The 19753-nt window shown below is 39.5% G+C and overlaps 1 protein-coding gene across 2 annotated transcripts in view; it reads right to left on the bottom strand.

The window, feature by feature from the left end:
• Positions 1 to 1611: 1611 nt before the first annotated feature.
• The window catches only part of DYNC1H1 (dynein cytoplasmic 1 heavy chain 1), a 46137-nt gene continuing 27995 nt past the window's right edge, over positions 1612 to 19753 (bottom strand). Inside the window, exons 47-78 of one of the 2 annotated variants that reach the window (XM_075103937.1) lie at positions 19514 to 19728; positions 19223 to 19427; positions 18908 to 19081; positions 18692 to 18811; positions 18441 to 18561; positions 17618 to 17813; positions 16855 to 16972; positions 15689 to 15904; positions 14919 to 15131; positions 14602 to 14729; positions 14033 to 14186; positions 13085 to 13231; positions 12853 to 13003; positions 12393 to 12646; positions 12087 to 12221; positions 11894 to 11988; positions 11629 to 11803; positions 10086 to 10161; positions 8824 to 8984; positions 8439 to 8550; positions 8299 to 8359; positions 7786 to 7909; positions 7336 to 7449; positions 6889 to 7059; positions 6471 to 6688; positions 6175 to 6278; positions 5581 to 5792; positions 4563 to 4716; positions 3635 to 3777; positions 3073 to 3241; positions 2590 to 2717; positions 1612 to 1991 (exon numbers count right to left, since the gene is read on the bottom strand). In XM_075103937.1, coding sequence (XP_074960038.1) covers positions 1863 to 1991; positions 2590 to 2717; positions 3073 to 3241; positions 3635 to 3777; positions 4563 to 4716; positions 5581 to 5792; positions 6175 to 6278; positions 6471 to 6688; positions 6889 to 7059; positions 7336 to 7449; positions 7786 to 7909; positions 8299 to 8359; positions 8439 to 8550; positions 8824 to 8984; positions 10086 to 10161; positions 11629 to 11803; positions 11894 to 11988; positions 12087 to 12221; positions 12393 to 12646; positions 12853 to 13003; positions 13085 to 13231; positions 14033 to 14186; positions 14602 to 14729; positions 14919 to 15131; positions 15689 to 15904; positions 16855 to 16972; positions 17618 to 17813; positions 18441 to 18561; positions 18692 to 18811; positions 18908 to 19081; positions 19223 to 19427; positions 19514 to 19728 — 4893 coding nt within the window. In that variant the 3' untranslated portion in view covers positions 1612 to 1862. The remainder of the gene's footprint in view (positions 1992 to 2589; positions 2718 to 3072; positions 3242 to 3634; positions 3778 to 4562; positions 4717 to 5580; positions 5793 to 6174; positions 6279 to 6470; positions 6689 to 6888; positions 7060 to 7335; positions 7450 to 7785; positions 7910 to 8298; positions 8360 to 8438; positions 8551 to 8823; positions 8985 to 10085; positions 10162 to 11628; positions 11804 to 11893; positions 11989 to 12086; positions 12222 to 12392; positions 12647 to 12852; positions 13004 to 13084; positions 13232 to 14032; positions 14187 to 14601; positions 14730 to 14918; positions 15132 to 15688; positions 15905 to 16854; positions 16973 to 17617; positions 17814 to 18440; positions 18562 to 18691; positions 18812 to 18907; positions 19082 to 19222; positions 19428 to 19513; positions 19729 to 19753) is intronic. The other variant, XM_075103938.1, reaches the window with a different exon arrangement.

Here is a 19753-nt window from a genome sequence, read left to right as displayed (position 1 = left end):
CCATCTTGATCTCATCATTAATACTTGCTAACAGGTGGAACTAGTTTAACTGAAGATTTTTATAGTAAGCTGGTACCACAGCCCAGGTGCTGAGCGACACACAAAAGGCAGTAGGTGAAAGGTGGATGTTCAGCTGAGCTGCTAATAGCTAGAACTTGTATTTTAGCTAATACTTCACACTACAGCTGGTACCCAGAGCACACTGCTATAGGCAGGAGGTCTGTTTCATTGCTGTACAATGTTTTAGATGATGCTGGAGAAAGTGACAGTATAGATTCCAAATACTAATATCTAGTGCTGGAAAGGAAAGTAACTCAGAGAAGCTGAAGCAGAACAAGGATATTATGGTTTGTCATGGTTTTAGCTGGGAAAGAGTTAATTTTTCTTCACTGCAGCTGGCATAGTGCTGTGTTTCGGACTTAGTATGAAAATAATGTTGATAACACACCAATGTTTTAGTTTTTGCTGGGTAGTGCTTGTACTAGTCAAGGACTTTTCTAGCTTCCCATGCTCTGCCAAGCTTCGATGATACATGTAGTTCCCAGCTCTGTTCATCAAAATTGGATGAGAACTACAAGAAGCAGAGAGAGATGAGATGATGCGCTGGTCTGAGATTCATTCTTTATAAGGGAATAAAACCAACCAGGACAGTTCAACCTACGGCAATTAACTATAGGAGCTACAAAACAGTATGGAGAGGGTAGACAGCAGAAATTCTCTATTTTAGTAACTAGTAGGCATTAACTGAAACAAGCATGTGAGGCAGGCTGAGGTAACAAATTTTCCTCTTGGCACAGGTCTGTACTGTAGAATCACTTCTTACAGAAAAAATATTAGAGCTGATGCAGGTTTAGAAAGTCACTGCTTTCATAGGAGAAAATCACTGGAAGGAAGGAGCTCCTGAGATTTCCGTTTTGAGATTGAAACCTATGCACCTGTATTCTTCGTATGCATCTTTGAACACCTAATATTAGCCACTGTTAAAGAAAGGACAGTTATTCTGATAGGTTGGGCAGAATGGCAGAAATTCTCGCCCAATGAACTTAGGATCAGAGAAAGCAGGCAAAGACCCAAACCATTACAGCAACCCAAGCAATTAGCAGGAACTCTCAGCTCCCCTAATTTGGCGACATGTGAGGCTTCGGAGTAAGATTGTAATGCCTTGTTTAAGCACTTAAACGTATCCTTCTGGCCTTAATGAGACATGAAACTAGAGCTAACACCAGCTCAAGAAAAAGAAGCTCTGTGGGTCAACAGGACAAGAAAGTCCTGTTTAGGACACTCTAGCTTCTGAATGCATCTCAGCAGCTGTGTAAAAACAGGTTACTTCAAGGAAGAGCCAGTTCATTGCAAATAATTCATGCAATGTTATCAGATGTCATTGCAGATAAATGTCAGGCTTTGTGTCTTACTGCACTGAAGACTTAGATTCCAAGGTTTTTGTGACTGGAGGTTAGCCGAACCAGCTGCTGAGTGAGCTGTATGAAGGTCAACAACATGCTTGAATACTGACTCATTACTTGTTATTCTCTGAAAAGATCATAGGTAGTTTTTCCATACCCCCGCCCCCAATCATCGTAAGAATTATATTTCCAGAAATAGAGTCAAAAGTGTTGCTATAGATTTTATTTAATATAACATGAACCATCAAATACCACATCTACCACTAACCATCTAAAAATCTCATCCAATTTTCTTTCAAAGACATCTATCCTACCAGCTTTCCAGTGCACCGCCCCCTTCTTTCTAGTCAACTTAGCACAAATCCACCTGACAACCTAACCTAACTAGGTTACAAAAGTACGGGTGAATACTACGTAGAAGACTGACAATTATAAGATTACCAGTTGAAACAAATATTTTCACTCAGTGCAGAGAACTGCAACACCACGTTCATAGAAGCTGCGAGGGTCTTCCTTGGTAGCTATTTCGAAATCAACCGTGAAAATCAGATCAGCACGAGTGAAGTTTAGATAAACTGGTAAAGTAACCTGGGGAAAAACATGAATATAGAAGTGGAGTTAGGTAAGGTAGCTGAAGAGAATAATAAGTTTCTATAATACTACATGGTATATATGAGATGGGAATTTAGTCTCAGATAACTCAATACCCCAAATATGAGGAAAAAAACCAGGCCTAATAAATTCACCTGAAGCACAGCCTTCTTTATAGGTATACATTAAAGTTTTGGCCTGAACAGCATTAGTAGTTTTGGACGCTTCTCCTTCTTATTTAACTACATCCTCTACAAGGAGTCACATGGAGAGGACAAGGGGAATGGATACAAGTTGGACAGAGTGCTGGGCCGTCTTGTGTAGACTGTGCTCCTCCTAGAAAGGTTGGACTAGATGATCCCTGAGGTCCCTTCCAATCTGTGTGATTCTGTAACTACAAAGGAAAGACCTAGTTAACACTAGGCCTGTTTGCTGTTAGCCCAGAATTTAGGTACCAACTGACACTGAGAATATTAGAAAAGAAAATTTTGATTTGTGGTACCTGATAAAAGTATCCATAAAGCTTCAGGAAAAAAATGACTAGGTAGATCTAATTATCAGAGTTCTTCTTAAAATTATTTCTATCAGTACTTACAACATTTGCTTTTTTATCAGCATTTGTCTGCTTGATCCAGCGAAGCTGTGTAATGGGCAGTACAGTCGAAATAGCATTCGAAAGCGACAGCTTGTTGTTACTGCATGTAGCTCCCTGAAGCTTCAGGCCTGTAAAGTGAAATACAATTTAGAGTTTAAGAGCTTTCATACATCCAAAGATTGTCTCCCTGTGTACCATTTAAGGGCTGTTTAAGTCCACTAATTTAGAAGTATTTCATACTGCAAAATAAAGAGGTTGTAGCAGATACACTATCCGATACCACTTAAATATATCTGACCTGACTCTTGAGATTAGCATTATAAATACTTCCCTACTAATATCAAACCAATCTTTAAACAACTTCAGAAAGTGTGTATTGACTTTTGCAATGATACGCTGTCTTCATCTGATTCAGAAACTTCTGGTATTAAATGGGCTGTAAGTATCTTAGAGCAAGGACCTCCTTCCTTCTAGGAAGTTTACCTGTCACTCCAAAACTGCACGCATCCAGTACTGCATTCTGTGTAGTTGTAACATTGACCTCAAGACAGAGTTCTTCAAGGGACCAGCTGTTTGCTTGGGCAACGTATTGTCTTGTAGCAGTAATATACGCCTCAGGTACAAACAGGCCACCAAGACACACGTGGATGTTCTATTTGGGGGATGGACAGAGATTAAAAAAAATCAGCTGCAGTATTCATGATTATCATAGATATTACTTCAGCAATCTAGTTACATTAAAATTTTCCTGCTGCTACTGGAACACTGTGTAACTGCTAAACTGCTTTTTGCTCTAGGGCTACATCTTCTGTCATTCTAAAATAGTAAGTTTCCCTCTAACCTGTGTGAGCAGTTATCCTGCTAAGCCCCATCATTTTGAGATCAGGACACACTATTATTTAAAAGCACATTTCAAGAGAACATTGACTGAAGTTGTTTTGCCTGAGGAACTATTTAGAAGTCTTGATGTGAAGACTCCGTGAAGTAGTTACACAGCTCCACCTGAATTAGATATAACCTTTAGAAAAAAGTCAGCATAAAATACCTTTAGTTCTTTTGCTCCACCAGAAGCAGCTGCCTGGGAAATATTCTGCAGCTGTTTAATGCGCTCACTGAAGTCAGACACCCACTGAATAACAGTCATACCAGCTGGCACTGTGTAATGAGACCAGCTACGAGGCAAAATACCTATGAAAAAAGTGATCAAAATTAAGTTTTGTTTGCATACAAGTTGGAATTACACACTATTTTGACACTTCACTTTTTCTCCCAATAGCCATTTAAGACTCGGACCAGGATATCAGGCTCTATCTTAAAAGGCTACTCAGTAAGTGAAAGCATTTTCAAAGATTACAAAGCAAATGGCCTCCAGGGCTAGCATTCTTTGAAAAGGCCATCCAGTTACAGAAACCCTTCAACAGCAACTTGAGTTACACGCAGCTATATACTGCCGTAACTGATCTTCCAGTTTTCATGAAGATTTGAGTTCTTTAGGAAAAAATTGAGAGGTCAAGTATCTGTGTTTTAGGAAATACTTTTGTTCAAAGCAGACAGCAGACCTTCAGGTATTACTAGGTAGGATGTCCGTGAAAATTCCACAGCTTGAAACAGAAGTTTAGAAAATGTAAATATTTTCTAGATTTTACGGGAGCAATTATTACTCACTTTGTGGTATAAATAACTTTGTTCCATAACAATTCAGAGACTGAAAGAACTGAGAAAGATTTCAGCTTAGAAATTAAGCTGCTGATATAAACTGTATAAAAAAGCCTAATATTTGCTACCTCAACTTGAAATTCCAAAGCAAACCAACTGGAATTTTATGCTTGACTTGGAAGTATTGCTTGTGTCAAATGGTAAAGTCAATCCCAATTTTTCTGCAATTTTTTTTAAGCTGCTGAGCATAATAGCCTCCAACTTAGAGTGTAAGAGGCAAAGAGAGCACTGGGAGATGCTAATCTGAATTACCATACCTTTCACCAGTTCATTTATAAGCGTACGCAAATAGTTGGTTTGTTTCTTTTTTCCTTCACACACTTGAACCACATCTGCAAGGTCCTGACGAACATCTTGAAGCAGCTTAGCTCCCATTTTCACCTCTCTCTCAAAGAATCGGAACAAAGGATCCTGATTGTCAAAACATTGAAAAGTAGGTTGCAGATCAAATTTAAAGATTCTTGCTGGTAAAGTGCTACAAAAAGCAACCCCCAAATTGTGGATGGATGGACCAGTGACACCGTGACTACAAGCATTAAACATGAAAATGCAGTCTATTGAGCAGAAGGTGATTGCAGAGACTGTTCTACAACCAACCAACAATCTCCTCTCCCTTCGAGAAGCAAGAGAGTAGAAGTCTTAGCTGAACAATTAATGCAGACTGCCCACTGCAGCTCCTTCCAATCAACTCTGGCTTTCTTTTAATCAGCAACAAGAAGTTCTCACCTGCTATCCCAGACTAAGTATTTAGAAGCAGTTAGGCAATTGTGGGTATATTCAGCTGGGAAACTTATTCCTGAGTTAGAGCTTAGGGTACTACTGTCCAGATTTCAAAAGCTTCCTCCAGCTCTTTCAATTTCTGTTCCCAGTTAGAAGAAGCTGCTGCCATATCTCCCCTCTCTAACCATCACTACATTTCAGCAGTAATTAATGTGCACTGGCTCTAAAGGTCATATCGTAAGTAGCAGTCAGTGTGCTAGAAATGCAACAGGAAGCACTTGTTTCTTGCTACCTGATCACAGAGAAGCTTCAGAATTGGTACCCTTGATAGACAGTTTGCCACTGTATTTCTTCAAATAATCCCCGGAACACATAAACCAACTTTTAAGAGCATTTCAAGAAACCCAGCAGGGCATTACATAGCTATGACAGTCAGAATCAGCATTGATACGGGTTCCATTGTCCCCCCCTACAGTTTAATCAGTACCTGCAAATCACAATGCACTTGTTCCAAAGCACTTCCTTTGCCCATGCTAGACAAAACTTAGTTCTTACCTTAATGTTTTCCACAGTTCGCTTCAAATGGTTTAGAGTTTGGGGGATAAGGTGAAGCCAGTTAGAGGCTGTGGTATGCAGTGTTCTCATCCAGGCTGGGCGACCATCTGATGTAGAATCAGTTCTTGTCTTCTTCTCAGTTTCTGCATAAGCTAGATCATCCTCATCCTCTAGCATCTGCATTTTCAGCATTTTACTGATCATATCTATGCCTAAAACAGAAGATATGCTGCCAGTCAGAGAGGCAGTAGCATAAAGACAAAAACATTCTTCTACATGTGAGAACCAGGACTTTTCTTTTTCCCTAGTCTAGGCCTAAGATACAGCACTGCCTAGCTGTAGGTGGCTCCAGAGCTGACAATAAAGCCTTCCAGAACCAAGATGGGAACTTGACAACTGGAAGACTGAACGTTTAATTCACAAGCTTCTGGCCAGTTTTTGGACTGCTTGAGTGTCTTACCTTGCAGAATTTAAACGAACTACGTTGAGGGAAAACTATCAATTCTCCAGCAGGATTTATATTTACCTCCTGCTTTTTAGTTAAAACGGCGCTCTGGTAATCTTTGTGAGACATTGTTAGACTTCTGATTTTACCTTGTGTGGTGAGAAGAACTTTCTCTGCATTATTTGGCAGGCCCAGCCACGATGGTGTTTGTGTATCTGGCAGCATCTCAACCCACTGGACAAATTCTTCACGCCTGCAATTCAGAGTTTTAATATTCATTAGAAGGCTTCCCCTATTAGAAAGGGAATATAATTCTTTGCCCGAGACAAACATTTACACACAGCTACATTCCAACACAGAGATACAGGTTAGGTTTGTTTGGTTTTTAATTAAAAAAAGAAAAAAAAAGTTGTGCATACAGGTCAGGATAAGGAAAAAATGATACCTGATTCCATCTGGCATCTGAATATCTTTGTGCCCATCAACTTTGCAAGCCAGTTTGAATTCACTATCAAAACTCAAAGTAGTGAATAGACGTTCCAAGAAAGTGTTTAACAAACGTTGATCAAATTCATTATCGATGCGACCTCCATAGATAGACTGTGCCATCAGTGTCTTTAATGCAGACCAGGGGATTTTATCAGGTGAGATGTTTTGGCGGCCCTATAAATAAAATGCAGTGTAGTTAGCAGGAAACAATCCTTTTCACCTCTCTTCTGATAGAGGAATTAAATTCAAGAACTGAGTTAAATTGCCAACAGGTTATTTGAGCCTATTCATCTAACTTACTAAACATTTCCAGAAGAGAACGCCTCACTGAAGATCTTAAATAATCTAAGTATTAAGTGTACAAAGCTACTTGCCTTTGCTGTATCATCCAGCCATGTGTCTACAGTGTCACAGGCAGATCTCAGATCAGATTCTCCAAATTCGTACTTCTTGGACCAACCCAATGGAGCGTAGCGCAAACGCTCTTGGATAATGGCATGGAACCAGGCAAGGAGGAAATATAAACGAGCACGCTCATTTGGAGACTAGGAAGTGGAGAGGGAAAAAAATACGCTTATTATGAAAGTGAACTGATGATCAAAACTTGCTAAAAAGACTAGAAAAGATCAGATTTAATGCTAGATTGCTACCAAAACTGAATACACTCTACCAACAGAAGGAGAAACTACTACTTTACTTCTGTGAGAACAAAACATTCTATGTACATCTTAGAAGCTGAAGTTTTATCATCTTTTTCTAAGGTAAGATTTTAACAAACATATTCTGACATTTCCTTTCACCCACATAAGCTGCAGCCTTACCTTGCACATTCTAGAAACTGGAATGCTACTGAAAGTCCTCAGCATGTTTGCCTTCACACCAGGAGGAGGTTCAAACACGAAAATTCGGCCAGCACGTAACAAATTCACTGGCACCTAGAAAAGATCAATAACTTAAAATCCAACTCCTTTAGCCTTCACTAAATTAAATCCCTCCAACAACACAGTTTGCATTACGTTCAAAACCTCACTGTGAGCACACACAGTGATGTCCTGCCTTTCTTTGGAAGGGTAGGGGAAGCAGCAACAGTATGAAATTTTCAGCTACACGTAAGTTATCAGAAACCAAGGCTAGTAACTACCCTGACAAGCTTGTATTCTCCTCCTTCTTTAATGCAGAAAGGCAGTACTGAGAAAACCTTCCCTGGGTAGCACTCTTGGCTCTGCAAGACAGTTATTCTACCAGAGCACCACATTTCAGATCAATGTTACCTTTGGATTGATCTCCATGGTAAGGAAGAGTCTGAAGCAAGCATGGGGTTGTAGGGAATGTAGCTTCTTTTCTAGTTGCATGAGCCAGCCAGGAGCCAGGTGGACGTTCTTCAGCATTACCCATCTGTGAAGTTTTGAAAAAGAACAAGTGCTTTTTAGTGTACAGCTTATGGATCCTGGCTACAATCACCATAAAGAGTAACAGAATATGACAGTAATGCTACCGATTTTCCTCCCTCTTTAAAAATCTGTCTTCTACATAGAATCAGTTACCGTCTACTGTAAATGGGCTAACTTCTCTGCTTTGCAGACATGACCTCCTTACCTTGAAAATATTTCAAACAAATATAAGTTGTGAACAGCTGTGCTTAAGTAATCACAAATGTTAGCTCAGAGATAGTCTGAATGTTTTTTAACCAGTTTTCCCTATTTAGTCAATAGATTATTCCCCTCTCCCCTGCCATTTACCTTTCTACTGGGCAGTATTCTAGCTAAAAAGGAGACAGAACTTACCTTCCAGATTTCACTGCTGTGTTTATTGCTTTATCTGCTTGGTTAAAACCTTCAGCAGAACCTAAAAGACAGAAGGTTGCTGAAGCTTTCCGCTAACAATTTAATTTATGCTTAAATGATGAAATAGTGTATGTTCTTACCAATAGCAATAGAAGTAATCTGTGTGTTCTGCTCAGCTGCAAGGTCTTCCACATGACCGCTGGCATCATAGCCAGGCACTGAACACATCAGCACAGGGGTATTAGGTTTCACCTGTTGTCCGAGAAGTTTAAAAGGATATGAATCGGTCACTACATGACTACAAGAATGCAGTAAGCTCAGTTTTTCTTCCGTCTGGCCAGCTAAAGACATTACGCTACTCTTATTTTATATTAATGAATGGGAAAACAATCCATTCTTCATACTTTGGGGAGAAGGGCGTTTGAAGAAATGCTCTGGTGGATAGCTTTACTCACTATGGAACTCATGCAAGGTGGCATCGAGCATTACCTCAGAATTTTAGCCTCTCAAAAACAAGCTGGTTACCTCTGTATCTACGATGTGTGTCAGATCTAAAGGTTGCTCCATAATAGACATGAAAGACTCTCCAAGATTTGTTGAAACAAAGGTATGTGCCATTGCCAACAAACGATCTGGACGGAAGGCCTGGATCAGAAGCAAGCGATGAATGGCCTGTCCAATAGGACCTGAAAAGGGGAGACACAATTAATGGGCAGGTAAGAAAACCATCCTCAACACCTTCCTCTTTTCAATTCTCCATTCAATTTTTCCCATCTTGTTCTGAATACCAGGTATTTAGAGAGCTAATTATCCCTTTGAAAGATCTGTTGCAACATACTAATGAAATTCTTGTATTTCAATTGCTCATGTTGTGAGCCCTTTTAAAAGCCTACCTTGACAAGACGCTTTTGGGTTCTGTTGAAATGCTACTGGTTTACAAAATCTACAGTGTAGACGTATTGCCATGAAGTGATTTTAATTTCCAGGAACAACAGATCTCTTCACAACTTTTCACTCATTCAATAATCTTCCGCTCCGTTAGATTTTGAATTTATTGTATACGTGTCTAGCACAGATAGGATAGATAACCTAGAGTTGCTTCAGTTAATGGTCAAGCAGCTTTATGGTAGCTAGTAAATACAAGCTTAGAATCCTTAATTTAGAAGCCACCTACAGGAATGAGCCCTGAATGATCACAGATGGCAAACACTTCCTAACCTTACCTTTCAGACGGGGAGGAGCTGAAGGGCAACAGTTATCCTTAAGTTCTAACTCTTACCAAATTAGCACTAACAACTAGTGCAGCAAGAATTAAGAGTTCATGCTTAGATACAACCACAGGAGGAAGCATTCTAGTAAACCAGCCCAGTCCTCAGAAAAGCTGTGTCTTGGGGCTTTTTAGAGCACTGAGCTGCCTCCAGACTTGCAAGGACTAAGGTTAATCCAAACTATTATGCAGTCTAATGGAATTGTGGAGGTACATTTCATCATCAGTGGAAGACCAGATGCCAGGTTAATGTGCAGGAACCAAGCGTAGCGACTATTGCTTAAAAAAGTCTGGGTTTAAGAAAAAACCAACCAAACCCAACCCAACAACAAAAAAACCTCATGACAAAACAAAACAACTAGACTAGAGGTTGTTTCACAACCACAATGTTGTGATTTTCCCAGGCAGTAAGGTCCAATTTACAGTTCTACTTTAGAATTGCTTTAAAATTGTAGTAATTCTACTTAGATTAAAATCAGTATAGTAAGACTGCTGTGGACAATAGTGCAATTCAACTTACTTGCAGGTTTTTCTTCAGTCCAAAGGTATGGTACAGTCTGCTCTGGTGAGCTGCTATCCAGCCAGATACAAAACTGCTATATTGAAAGAAAATGCAAAAAACTTGAAATGGAGTTTCATGGCATCAAAAAATCTGCCGCAAGGGGCAGGTCCTGTTCATGGTGCAACAGAGATGTTCAAGCTCAACCTTAAAATCTAGAATTTAATGTACTGCAGAAGTGTTCAGCTACATACCAACTTTCAGTAGGCAACAAAGATTGCTAGGGTAGGGTTGAAGTTGGTACTGCCCAGGCTCTACTAGCTTTAAATTTGCAAACAGATCTTCAAAAATTCTGTTAAGTAGCTAAATGTTTAAACAATGAAATGGACATGTTTGTAAGATTCTTCCCATTTAATGCTCATATCTTATCATATGCCTTTAGAATAAAAATTTAGATTGAGTACCAGATGAAGCATTTGAGCTTCCATCTATGAGTAAATCCTGAAAATAAGACAGGGCTAACACTGTTAAACAGAAACACTTATTATACTAATGAAATTAAGCCAAGCATTAAACTTCGCCCCAAATATTGTCCAACACTCAACATGGCTTGGTCTTTTCCAAGGCTTCTAGATATAAACAGTTGGAGTGTTTCCCTGAGCAAGACTGCAATTTGACCAGCACATTTAATAAGTTCTGGACTAATTTTTCTTCAATGGATTTCTAAGTTCTGTTGTTTGTTTTTTTTTTTCAAACAAAAATCCACACATAAAACTCAAATTATGTTTGTCTACTATGCTTTCTTTAGATGTGTCCAATCGTTTTGCTGTTATCCCCTAATTCTGCATTGCCTCCAGCACCCTGGATTCTACAGATCTCTACCAAGTCCCAGCCCAAGTTATTTTTTTACCCCAGGGTGAAGATTTTGAGGAAAATTAGATGTAGCAAAGAGAATTCAACTTCTAATATAAAAACTAGGCAGGTATTATTTAAGGTACTATTGCAGGTACCTTATAGTACCTGCAGTAGTACCTAGGTACCCCCAGGTACTATTTAAGGTATGGATGTATTTTGGAACATACAGTTTCACAGTCAGGACACAGATATATTAGAACACTTAAGTAATGAAAAGGAGCAAAGTGTTCAGCAGCTGAGCACTACACAGATTTATTTTAAATAGTAATGTCCAAGAGCCCACCATAACAATGTTATCTATGACCAGGGCTGCTCACCTCTAGTGCAGTTATCACACAATAGTGGTACAGTAAGAGACATGCAGTATCATGCTTTCTGCTACCACAGGAACCAAAGCTGACTGCAAAGTTAAATGAATGGTGCAGTTGTTTCCAAGGCCGAGTGATGAACAATGCTGGCATTTACAACTCAAATTTCATAGCTTGATTATAAATGAAGAATGTTCATTTCCACAACAACTACAACAATCTGTAAGACTTCCCTTCTCATACTAGGAGAGCTTACTTGGAAGCATGAAGCTCTTAAAGCAGACACCTAAAAAGCTTTACCAGGTAGTTCAGTGCAGAAGCAAACCCTAGCCAACACTTACCTCATCAGCTTGAACTTTTGAAACAAGGTCCTTAAATGCAGGAAGGCAGCTCAACCTCATCATTGCTTCTGTTTGCTCTACAGACAAACCATTAATTTTTGGGAGAGATGCAGTGTTTAGTACAATCTCCTTCCCTCTCAAGAAATGCTGGAATTCTGCATCGTATGTAGGCTCCCTGATGTTAAGGAAAAAGAGATTTAGCTAGGTGCCTTCAAGACATCCCTCCCTTTTTCAGCTACAGTTAAGTGAGAAAACAAATGTTTACCCAATAGTGCCTTTCAGTTTAATTCGGGCCAGCAACATAGCAAATGTGATATGATCTTGATGCAGCATGCCACGTGCCACTCTATTGAAAGCCACCTACCAACAAAACAGTGAAGTTAGTAGCATAAGAAGCCTTGACTTCTAACCCTTCAAAAATGATTAAAGAATTACATTTACTAATTAAAAAATTGAACCTGAAAGAGATCCTTTGTGATGATTGAGAGCCGCTGAGTATGGTCTGTAATTCCCTTCAGATTTGGGTTCTCATACAACACGTTGTGATAGATGTCCAAGAAAAACTGGAGAGAATACTGGTACAGGAAATGTATCTGAAAGACAAGAGTTTGTCTTTTCTCTCTCTCAAGTCCTGCAGTTTGATAGTCAACGGCTTATGCCTACCAGACTGCAATACAGCAGCCAGGGCTGGAATTAGGCAGCGCCTATTTAGCTTTGAACAGTAAATACATGAAGTTTCTGGTAGGAAGGAGGACTCATCCCACCTGTTTCAGTGACTCCATAGTAAAGTAGATACTGCTGCATGCTGTAGAAAGAGGCAAGTACTGCTGAGAAACAGTCTCGACTTCTTGCATGACAATATCAGTCTCTTCTACTTTTCTGGTGACCTCTGCTGCTTCCTTCTTCAGGTTCTCAAGAGTAGTAATGATGGTGTCATCATCCAGAATACGTCCCTTCACTTCATTAAGTGCTTGTAGTAGGGATTTTTCTAACTGACGCAAGCGCAGCTGAAATTCACCTAATTTGAAGAAAAATTAGGTTACATATTGTAGAGATGTGTTAGTTTTTAAGAATTATAGGAATTGTGTACACTTTGACATTGGACATCCTGAAAAGCAAAAGTATCAGCTATAAGGGTATTTCACTGCATATTTCTAAAGCTACAGTAAAAGCACAATATATTTTTAGAACAGGAGGGAGTTACTTAAATTTTGGTAAGCATACCCTGAAGCTTGAGGAGGTCAGAGCGTTTTTCATCAACATCTGGTCTTTCAGCTTTCAGGACTTCATTCAGACACTGGCTCTGTAAGCTGCTGCGAGTTACTGTGAAGTTCACAAATGTAACACGAGAGCAGAGGTCCGGTGGGAATTCAACCTATCGCAGGAAACATGAACAACTTTCTCAGCTCTCTGACATACCATTTCCACAAAGAGGACAGCCTTTTGTTTTACTTACTGTTGGATCTCTGGTGGAGAGGAAGATAACGAAGGATGGTGACAAATCAATATCTTGGTCTCCCAGAGTAATTAGAACTCTGCCTCCAGTTCTCCGGACTTCACGATTGAGAACAGGATTCAGAACTGGATCATAGCTCTCCACATCCTAGAAGCAGAGATATGTTGAGAGATTCTGTTTCTTACATGTCAAGCTAAAAATCCTGATACAACTGGGGTTTAGAGCTCTGGTAGCAATCAATTTGCAGTTGGTTTAGAATACGGATCAGAAGGTATTTCCACTTCAGATTTTTAGTTGAGCTTCACAAGCTTAGAGCTTACTACACAGAGTTTAGGCTACTACCACACAAAATCTCAGTAGGGGAGTATTATTGCTGTGTTAGTTCTAATGCATAATAAGTCCTATTCTAAGCAGCACAAGCAACAGTTACTGATCTCACCTGGGATCTAATCCTTTGTTTTCCCATCTCCATAGTAAGAAATGAAAACTAGATTCATCTCAAGTGAAAGTCAACTATTCCTACAGTTCCCTGTTTCTTTGTGTTACTGAAAGTTCCTGCTACTCAGAATAGATTTAAATCTAGATAACTAGCCATATTAGGTGCTATTACCTACGACGAGAGATAGCACATGGGAATGAAGGAATAGACAGGCTGAAAGTCATTTTATAGAGTGGAAGTAAAGAAAGATCATTTGAAAATAAAAGCATTTAATCTTAAAATAGTGGAAAAAGGAAAGACCTTCTTTTGACTCTGTATGTTACTAATCATATTTTTTTCAGGACTAATACCTCACATTATCTATCACTCAGTACTAGAGTTTATCTTCAAACCATAATTTAACAAGTAAAGTTGTTTGCATCTTACTAACAGCACAATTGCAAGCTTTTCTAGTACACAGGACAGAATTCAAGAATTTTTAATAGTTTCTACATGATCATGCAACTAACCTGTACCAGAAGTGGGTTACCAAATCTCAAGGCGCTTTCCAAATTCTTCCTGAAAGCGTCATCCAAGAAACTAGTACGAGTTATCTTACGGTCTTTGTATTCGTTCATTATAAACTCTGTAGCTTGCCCGGAGGGATCGATGATCAATGGATACCTAAGTTAGTAATAAAACACTTTCATTATTTGGGTTTTGACTACCGACAGCCTCTAAGCAGTTTTATGAATTTAGGCTGCGTTATTAGTCTCAACTCTAAAAGCTTGCATATTGAAGGAATAAGTTGGCCAGGTTCAATGACTTAGTTCAGTTCAGTTTTGAAAGGTAAGTTTGTATTTGGACGACAGAATAGCTTCAGTTCAAGCTAACTTATTTTAACAGCTAAGCATAACAAAAAAGGCAAGCAAAGATTAACAACAGTTTCACATGTGGTTGAGAAGATTTTACAAACATCAGAAGCTCTCACAACAGTGAAACAGTGCTTTGAAAGAGTTACTGTGATTCTTTGATAGGTGCAAAACCGAGCCTACTCTGAGAATGTTGCTTTAGAATTCTACATCTTTGAATGAAATACCTATTAAACCGCTTGAGCATGATGGCATTCTCAGTGCACAGGTCGTCTGCAGGTAGAGAACTTGCTTGCCAGCGAAGCCGCTCATCTGCATTGGAAAGGTACTCTGTCCTTGCAATGTCTGTACGGAACTGCAAGAAATACATACAGTTAGTATTTGACTAGAGATTCTCCAACCAGCTGAAGACATTTTGAGTAAATGCAGCCCTGCAAGGTATTTTTTTTTCCAATAGCTCCATTCTCTACTTAGCAATCTTAAAACTTCTTTAACTGTTGCAGTAAATAGACTTAAGGTTAACTTGTCATGACTATATCTTTACCTGGATATTTGCTTGCTGCAGATGGTGAGACCACGTAGTGAACAGATTCTGACGCATCTGCTGATCAAAGTAGCCAGCATAGGCAATAAAAGCTCCTGAAAGTAAGCAGTCTCCTGCAATAGTGGACATCTGGTTCTTGAAAGTTTCACTTGTCTTTTCCCATCTTTCACGTTCAGCAGAAAGACTCTTCAGAAGAGCTGTGCTACGGTTTACCTAGAAATAAGTGGTGAAGTAGTCTCTTTACATGATGAATTGCGATAGTATTAAATGACTCTGGGGCCACTTTTATTGACTCAAGGCCCAGATGAAATTTAAAAGCTCAGAATTAAATTAAGTTTTTTGTTTCTTCACTTCAGTGTTAATATCTTATGTTGGTATTCAACTGTTATTTGGAAGAATTTAGAAGTGTAAATACTGGCATAGTAGTGACATGCTAATAATTAGATCAAATAACTGGGAATCCCTCCCCCCGTAAAGTCTAGTTAAAACATTACAATTACACTACACCCATGCCTCTTTCCAAAGGCTTCCTACCTATTTTAAGCCTTATGTGAATTGCCTCATTAATCAACTGGCAACATGACTTGGTATTTCTAACTCCAGCCAGGTTTCAGTAGCTTAAGCAGTCTGTGAGATCCAGGGATGAAACAGACAACTCGGATGCACTGTACAAGGAAGCAACTAAGTCTGCTCAAAAGTTTGAAGAATGGTTCAATTTCCGACTGTCGAAGATTAAAGAACTGAAAATTACTGATATATAAAAGTCTTACTTTTGCTTCTACAGCAGCCAAATCTGCCTTAATAGCTTGAGCCTCTGAAATCAGTACTGCATATTCTTCTTTGTAACGGGCAATACTGGCCTCAAGATCACGAATCATTTGCTCTACTTCATTTGCTTTCTGCTGGTTGTCTTTGGCATCATCCTCCAGCTTCTGCAGTTCGTTGCGTAGAGGTTCTACTCTTTTCAACATATCAGCGTAGTTCAGCTGTAAACAGTAAACAGGCCCTTTATACTTTCTAAAATCATATGTGTTAACAAGAACCACAGCATTCAGGTATACACTATCAATTGCATCTTTTCAAGCTTAGGTACTTGCAACCTGTATAAGAATTAATAGCTACTTAACAGAAACTTAAGATTGTTTATCAATCTCTAGGACTCTAGTTAAACCAAGCCGAGACACAAAAGTAACTACTTTTTGCAAGATCCTTTTACTGCTCTGAAGACTTACAGAAAGTCATCTGAAAGGTTGAGAACACACTAAAGTAGTGTACAGCACTGTTTTGCATAAATACTTGACTGAGTATCAATGCCAGTACTGAGCTAATCTGCCTTTCTGTGAAGAACTGAATATAGCCAAGCCACAGAACAATTAGGATAGGCAAGATTCAAGCTAAACAGTCTCCACACATCACGCCATTCATAGCTTTAACAAGTCACGGATACTGCTGTATTGAACACCAACAGGCAATTGAAACTATCCTTGGATATCTCGGTCCGGCTGTATCTTCCCCAAAAGCCTATTCCTTTAGGAAACTAGTCAAGCATTTAGAATTCTGCCTAAAAGCACTTAGCAGAGCTGCCTGTGAGCGTGCCCCACTCTGAAGCAAGACAGAGACTAAGTTTCATTAAGAGGATTGCATTGCATTTTCTAGCTGAGAACTGTATTGTCCTGTAGAATGACACTATGTACGGAAAAGATCAGCTATTGTTTACCTAAAGTTTCTTGGTGCAAAAGCTATAACACAACTGGCCGTTCGTTCTCTGGCACAGTACTACAGGGCCCAAAAGCATTCATCTGAATTCTCTGATTTCTTTGAATACTGATTTGAATAAATCAGTACAGAGACAGATTCAGAGCCTTCAGACACTGTTATATGCCTTCGGGCTCACTCTTTTCACCTTGCGTTCGCTTTCCCACAGTACAAACTTTACCTGTGCAATTGCCCATTTCACCATAGGCCCACAGGCCAACGATGCTCTGTTTACAATTTCATAGTTGTAACTTGGATTCGACAGGTAGTTTTTCTTCATCTTCTCCCGGATGGCATCACTGCAAGAGAAGAGTTTTTAGAGATAGCATGAGTACACTGTATGTCAGCACACATTCAGTATCTCTTTACCTGGCCTGCCTTCCACAGTTGACATGAACATTTCCTAGCAGTTTTGCTGACTGGTAGCTGAGATGTTTTAATTAGTTCAAGATGTCGTTTCAGAAATCACAGTTTACAGGTGACAAACAGCATTTAACAATCTTTTAGGATTAGCCACTCACAAATTGCTTAACTCTACTCAGAAAAACCTGGGGTTGGAAGAGAATTCTGGAGGACTCTAGTGTGACCTCCTGCTTAGATTCTGAGCCGGCTAGGAGGTCAGCCTGGATAAAGCCCTCAGCAACCTCATCTGTTATTGCTGCATAAAAGCTTTCAGCTAATAATGTGGCTTTAGACAGCAACACACTGCTTTGCAACCATGCCTTGAAATTACTCACCAGCAGCTGTTTTGTCCCAGTTCACATGATACACCTTTGCTTTAGTAGTCTGTTTCCTGTACCACCTACACATTCATTACATGCAGGAGTTAAATTAGTCTCACAAGATGTCAAGTGCTACTAAAGCAATTACACAAAGTCCAGTTAAGACCTTCTATATCTTTGTGAATAGTTTATTCACATAAATAATTCACACTTGCACTTTACCTTATCTCCTCAGCAGAGAAATTAACAATGGTTGGAATGAAATTCTCTCTCATGATGATGGAACGTATTTGTTTCCAGTCAGTTGTACTTTCACCCAGTAGCAGGCAGATGGACTCCAGTGCTAGCTTCACTGCTGCAGGTGGATTAGCCATAGAACGGACCTCTACCAGATGCTGTTTCTTTATCGACTTCACGGCTACCCAGTGCAAGAAAGATGATTAAAGTTGATTGGGAAGAAAATGAACAGTCAAAGTCTGTTAAAGTACCTTGGATTAGTGAAAATGTTTCAAGAGTCTCAAAAGCAATTTGAGATTATTAGAGAAGCAGATTCTAGCGGATAACATTCAAACGACTGCATAACTTGATAAACTTTTGTGAATGTTAACCTGCCAAATGGCCACAGGCAACTTATTCTGCTGCCTAAAAATGATTCACTTAAAGCTTTGTTATAAGCAATGACTCCTCTATCCAATTTCATGAATGGACAGCTTGATTGTATGCTGCCTATGCAGTAATAAGGCATCAGTGGTCTTTCTGATTATGAGATTTCTTTATTAATATATAGACTATATAAATAAATAGAGCTGGCTTGCCAGAAATGAAGCCACAAGCCATAAAAGGAGTATCAAGTATCAGGTCAGTACTATAAACAGCACAAAAATCAGAGCTCAAAGATTAGGAATTTCTTCAACACTGTCCAGCAACATGCTAAGAGCCTGCACTTTCGTTAGACAGGACCAACTCAGGCTGCACCAAAACGCATTCCCCTAGACCTCATTTTAGATCCAATCCCATAGTGTGATCACTTCAGGTGCCAACATACCATTCTGAGCTTCAATGACAGCAGGCTCCACCTTGTCAAGATCTTCTTTCACACTCATCTGCTTGTCTGCAATGACCTCCTGCTGCTTGTGCAGCTGTTCCTGAATCTCCTGGCTCATGACCTAGGAGGAGGAATATTCACAGACAAAATACTGCTTTTTAGAAGCTGAACTTTTCCAGTACTTGCTCTGCAGGCTCTGCTTTGTAAATAAAGGTATTTACTATGCACAGAGATTTAACAAGGATTTTTACCTTCTTCTTCTCAGCTTCCTGTTGATCTTTCACCATCTTTTTCAACTTGTCATTGGCTGCTGCATTCTTCACTTCCAGCTCCTGACTCTTTATTCTTAGGTCACGCCGCAATTCTTCCACCTGAGATAGATTGTGGGATGGGAGAATTCAGATTAAGCACAGGGGTCTATTTAATCACTCCAGCCTTATAAAGGGCAAAGTTTTAAAGATATGTACCTGATCAACAGTTTCCTTGATTTTCCTAAGGCCAACATTCAAATGCATTTGCTGTTCCTCCAATTCACTCCGCTTCTCATTGAACAAGTTGGCATAATGGTTGATGAAGTCTAAATAGTGGCGTGGTGTGATTGCCATGGTTCTACCTCCTCGTTTTGCCAGACGAGCATTGGCCTTTAGGGAAGAAGGAATTGCAGATTACGTGTTGGTTTTAAACCTATTCAAATGCCACAAAGACCATACTTTTTTGGAAACTGGTGCATGATACTGTGGCCTAGAGATGAACACAAGTTAAACAACGTAATAAAAACATACCTGATGGAGAGTCTGATGAACAAACACACAACTATTAACAATAGCTTCCCTGTGTGATGGTGGCTGTGGTAGCTTATCGTACACAACTGGCATGTAATCAGGCACAATATAATTTGGTTTCTCAAGATCCATTTTGCTTGTGAACTCTTTGCCAACTTGGTACAGTGCCTCAGTTGACCAGTCTCCAAACCAGTTCAAGACACACCTGTAATATAAAGCATTTGAGAAGACTTCCCCAAAAGTACTGTTTTAATGGTATTTGTAATGCACATTGGAATATTCAGCAATTACCTGTTGAAAAGTGCAGGGGAGGTAGCTGCCCTGTCCTTCAGGCCCTCAGAAGATGGATTCATAGTGAACACAACATGGAGATTGCGAATAACTTGGCTGGTGAACCATTTGTAGAGTTCTTCATGTGAATCTAACATTAAACCTTCCTTCTGTGCTCCTTCTTTACACTGAGTCATGAGGGTGGCATATTCATCTCCTTCAAAGAGACCAGGAACCTAATTCAAAAGATAGTTTTGTTGT

This window comes from Phalacrocorax aristotelis, chromosome 9 (genome assembly GCF_949628215.1).
Source record: "Phalacrocorax aristotelis chromosome 9, bGulAri2.1, whole genome shotgun sequence".
NCBI classification, from domain to species: Eukaryota; Metazoa; Chordata; class Aves; order Suliformes; family Phalacrocoracidae; genus Phalacrocorax; species Phalacrocorax aristotelis.
This window is presented reverse-complemented; position numbering and strand designations above follow the sequence as displayed.